Source organism: Bubalus bubalis, chromosome X (assembly GCF_019923935.1).
Source record: "Bubalus bubalis isolate 160015118507 breed Murrah chromosome X, NDDB_SH_1, whole genome shotgun sequence".
Classification (NCBI taxonomy): Eukaryota; Metazoa; Chordata; class Mammalia; order Artiodactyla; family Bovidae; genus Bubalus; species Bubalus bubalis.
The window spans coordinates 106,993,033-106,998,057 of NC_059181.1; the positions used below are offsets into that span (position 1 = coordinate 106,993,033).

Consider the following 5,025-nt stretch of genomic DNA (forward strand, 5'->3'; position numbering starts at 1 on the left):
CTCAGTGCTACACGATGCCTCTGAGGTGACAAAAATCAGGCCTGTGGAAGGAAGGGGACAAGGAGAATCAGAAGCCCTGTGGGGCTGCTCTGTGCTTTGCTGAGAACTGACTCTGCTCGGGGCCGGCATCTCTGTCCAGTCCCAGCGCCTCCAGCCTGAGGGTGGCGCCCTGTCCCTTCTGCTGCCATGGGGCCTCCTGCCCAACTGAACCTGCCAGGCTGACCAGCTCATCACTGAGCAGGAGGGAGGGAAAGCCTGACTGTATGGTCCCAGTTCCCACTGGGATAAGACCCTACAGGAGGCTCCTCCGATATGGGAGGGAAGGGAACACAGGTGGATCCCTGAGGCTCCAGATCTCCCAAGCTGCAGTGAGGGAGGGGAGCAGTTGGAGGGCCTTTGGGCTGGGGAAACCAGGGGATGGACACTAAGCACAGGGGCAGGAGAGTGAGGCAGAGAAAGGCAGGCCTTGGACGTCAGGAGGGCTTGTGTGCGCACAACACAAGTGTCCCGAGCCACGGCTGACAAAGACCCCCTTGGTGACACACAAACACACTGCCAGGGCCTGGGTGCTTCCTGGAGGAGGGGGACCAGAAAAGGCAGCTCCCTCAGGACCCAGGGGGTGAGGAGGGGCCCAAAGCGTGGGAGGGAGCAAGAAAGACCAGCTAGTCAGGCTGCCCACAGATACCAGGACCTTCTGTCGCCTTCAGAGGAGCCACCAGAGGCCCCCACCAACGTTTATAGCCTCCAGAGTCATGTCCCAGTCAGATGAACTGGCTGGAAGCAAAGCTTTGTCAACCTGCTTTTAAGCAGAAAGGCCATGAAGAAGCCCAAGTCGAAGCCTGAATCTCATCCATGCCGCCAGTCATTAGGCAGAAAGGCCTCTGGGAGAGCTTCTTCCACACCCTCTTAGCTCACCCCTTTCAGATACCAGGCTGTGGTCCTCACACAGGGAAAATGACCCTGCTACTGGCAGAACTGGGAGACAATGCCCTAGGGTCCTCAAATACGGGCCTTTCCAAGGTACCAGTCTGTTTCCTACACAGTGATTTTCAAGAACAGTGGCCCACAAATACCAGAGAACACGCATCTCCAAACCCACTGCTCTACTGCCCACATGTGGTAAAGACCGGTGACTCACTCAGGTTTCATCCAGTCCCACACCCGGATTCTCATACTTTTTCAAATACAGGTTGACGAGGGCTTCCTTTGGTCACATCTAGCTCAACAACTTAGACATGTTCCTTGGAGTGAGTGTGTAAAGGAGGGCCCTTGAAAAGCACCTAACCCATAAAATCATTCGATGGGCCTGCCATCTGGGTAACAGAGAACAGGTCCACAGTGGTGGTGGGGACAGGGGCAGGGGTGGGGAAGATCAGAGCTGGCCTTGGAGAGGACCAGTGAAGTGGCTGTTTTCAACAGAACTGGCTGTACCTTGAGCCCCCGATCAAGTCCTTCAAAGGGAAGGTACCCAAAGTGACCCAAATTGGACATGGATTGCCAGGACCAGGGGTAGCAGAAGCCCAACCACCCCACTGAGGAAAGGAAACAGGGCTTTTGAAACAGCCTGCAGGGAGGCTGAATCTGAGGCTCTGGGAAGGGGATGGGAAAAGCACATGTGTTCCCAAAGTGAATACTCTAGGGCCACCAAAGTGGTGTTTATGGGAAAAATTGGAAACTGAAGACAACAGTCTATCATCTGCAGTGGGATGATACCTGTGTGTGGGCAGAGCTCGGGAGGCTGTGAGCTCAGCGGAGCACCTAGCTTTGCCCTCCCACACGACATCCTGGGGAATCTGTGTCTCAGGTGCTTGGGAACAGTCAAGTGGAATATGAGGTCGCTCCACTGTGCTCGAGCACAGCCCTACTATGGGGAGAGCTCGACCTGGGGGGCGGTGGGGGCAAGACAACAGGACTCTGGCTTTGGGGCCAACTGAGCGGGACCAACCAACCAGCAGCACCAGCCAGAAGACAACAAAGCTAGAAGAGGGGGAAGGATGGGGGAGCCACCAACTCAGGTAAGGGAAATCAGCCTGCTACGGACCCCATCTTCTGGGAGGGACAGTCACCAGGGGCCCATCTGACTCCTGGGATCTCTCTTGGTGGTAGCAGACCTAGGACTCGCTAGGGCCTGGCCCTTCAGCAGAAGCCAGCCACAGGCCTGTATGTTGTTAGTGAGGGGAGTGAAGTTAGGGACACATTTGTCAACCCAGCCAGGGCCTGGCCCCTGAAACAATGTGCCTGGCAGCAGAAGGGAGCCCTTGTAGGCAACCTGAAAAATACTTTTCTGTACTGTCAGACAACAGCCAAGCTGGGGATCCCATCTCCATCCCCGGACCCCCTCCCCCACACAGGTCCAGGGCTGCCTCTCCACATAACCTCTGTGACATCATGAAACAGTTAAGGAAGCTGACCACTTAATTGGCTGCCTGTCCCATGACCCAGATTCTAGAATCTCCAGAGAGTATTTATGGGGCACCCCGACCATGGTCTGAGGCCCGTTTTCCCTGAGCACTTGCTGCTTGGATAGATAATGCTCCTTAGCTAGACTGGCTCCATGGCTAGTCAGAGTTCCCATGAGTCACGGGCAGCCCTGCTGATCCTATCAACTGACGGGGAGCCTGCAGCAGGGGACACCCGTGATTCCTCCCCAGATCCAACCCTGGATTCAGGGGAGGCTTTGGAGAAGAAGGGTGACCAGCCCAAGAGCCCAGATCCAGGCCTCCATGACAATCCACGCCCACAGGGCCCGAACCCAGAAATGGCCAAAGAGGAAGAGAACAACGCCATCCTTGGGCTGTCCTTCCCCAGGAAGCTCTGGAGGATTGTGGAGGATGCAGCCTTCACCTCTGTGCACTGGAACGATGAGGGAGATACAGTGGTCATCGAGGCAGATCTCTTCCAGATAGAGGTACTCCAGCGCAGAGGCATGGACCAGATCTTTGAGACAGACAGCATCAAGAGCTTCATCCGTGAACTGAACCTGTACGGGTTCAGGAAAGTCCGCCCTTCGAGTCACTCTGCAGGGAAGAAGCTCCTGGTAACGTAGAAAGCCCTTTTGGGGAGACTAGACTAGATGAGCTGAGTGCTGGACGGGTTTCATTTCCCAGGAGAATGTTGTTCTCATGAGAGGGTGGTTAAGGAAAGAAGAGAAAGCAGGATCTGTTGTGTTCCACCACCCCTCTTAGACAGGATCCATGGGGGTGACTCCAGACACTGAGGGACCACTTGATGTCAGGGAGGGCCAGTAACACCTCAAGTGAAGACGGCCCTGGGCGAGCCCTAGGAAGTGACATGCTAGGGCCTCATAAGCTGCCAGGAATGAAGAGATCTTGTCTTCATACTTAGGCATGGCCCGGACTGTTGTGGGGAGGAGGGTGGTGAGGAAGGGCTCTTCTCCCCTCTCATGCCTAAAGTGATTCATTTCCTTTCAGATCTATCGAAACTCCAATTTTCAGAGAGACAAGCCTCTGCTTCTGCAGAACATCCAGAGGAGAGGCAACCCCAGAACAACTTCTCAGCCTGCCACTGGCACAACAACAACTCCAAAGAGAAAGAAACGAGTGGTGGCAACCAGACACTCTCCTCAATTCCACCACAACGAGTTCACCCAAAAGGCTGGCAACAAAGTCCAGAAGGGGATGCCAACTGCTCGCAGAACCCCCAGCCAGTGCTCATTTGTGTTTTCTGACCTTTGGTCTGTGGGCAGTGTAGCCAAGTGGGCTGGGGGAAACCATCTCCCCAATGAGCAGGGTGGCCCCAGCAGGGCGGCTGGAGAGGGCACATCCAGCAATGCCATATCTGTGCCCTCGGCTACTGCTGAAAGGGACAGCCCAGGGAAACTGCCCGAGAGCCCCCCAGTGTACCCAGAACACGAATCAGTGATGACTTTGTACAACACCTGTTACTCCATCCTGATGGCGGGCCTTTTAGTCATGGAACCAGATGAGGCCCCTGAAGCGGAGGATGAGCAGGGAGAATCCTCAGATTATAAGTGTGTCCTCTGTGAGCAGCTCAAGAACAAGCCCAATCCCTGAGCTGCCAGATCTCTAGGGACACTCAAAAGCACTCTCTTATAATTAAAAATAGATTTCTGGCTCTAATAAAGTCAAGCAAAACTCCTTTGGAGTAAATAAACAATCAAACGAGAACTACGAGTCTGTGTTCTTTCTATCTGTCCATTGTATTCACACATGGAACAGGGTGAGCTCGAAGAGGCTGGAAGCCCATGCCCCAGGCAATCTTCAGTCTTGTCCCCATGGTCCATTTTCATCTGAAACAGCAGCATTTCACAGGCTCATCCAAGGGTCTGACCCATGAGCCGAGTGCTGAGGGGAACCCAGGATGGACTGGTCCCTGGGCCTTGCCTGCTGCTCAGCAGATGGCTCAGCTGGGCTCCTGACCTCGGGTGTGTCACCTTCCATGAGTCATACACCCTGCAGCAGAAGAGGCTCCTCAAGGATCCCCCAGTGATGCCACAAGTTTCTGATCAGCAGCTGAGCATCCCAGCTCCCTATCCAGGGGCCTCCTCAAGAGGCTCACTGGAAAGCAGGGTCACCCCAGCCACTAAGTGCCTTGCAAACATATTACCCCAAAGCCAAAGACAAGTACAAGGTTTCCACAAGGTGAACACCAGCCCTTGTCACTCTGCCCTCACGGCTGTATTTAGAAGCCTATCTTTGGATGTGAGGCGGCCAGGCACTGCGTCCAACACACATAATTTGAGAGCCAAGGAACACTTTACAGTAGGACAAGTGTCACACGCAAGGACAAACCACGGCCTGTTTCTGGGCCTGCAGGCCTCTCTGCCTGCTTATGCTCAGCCCCGCCCCCGGCCTTCCCCCATCACCCCCTGGACACTGTTCCAACATTAAGAATTTGGACCAGAACAGAGAGGGAAAAACACTAACCAGTTTCCTAGCAACACATTTCTCTCAACCACCCAGACTCAGCAGGGCCAAAATGAATGGCAACACCATCAATTTGTAGAGCTCAGAGCCCTGGAGTTTCTCGCTGAGTCCAGAGCAG

General features: G+C 54.6%; 1 protein-coding gene across 1 annotated transcript; it reads left to right on the plus strand.

The window, feature by feature from the left end:
* The first annotated feature begins 325 nt into the window (after positions 1-325).
* LOC112582242 (heat shock transcription factor, X-linked member 3) lies at positions 326-4,640 on the plus strand. Its single transcript, XM_025276638.3, has 2 exons — positions 326-3,037; positions 3,432-4,640. The coding sequence occupies exons 1-2, from the start codon at positions 2,555-2,557 to the stop codon at positions 4,032-4,034; spliced, it is 1,086 nt and encodes a 361-aa protein (XP_025132423.3). The 5' UTR covers positions 326-2,554; the 3' UTR covers positions 4,035-4,640.
* Positions 4,641-5,025: the final 385 nt, after the last annotated feature.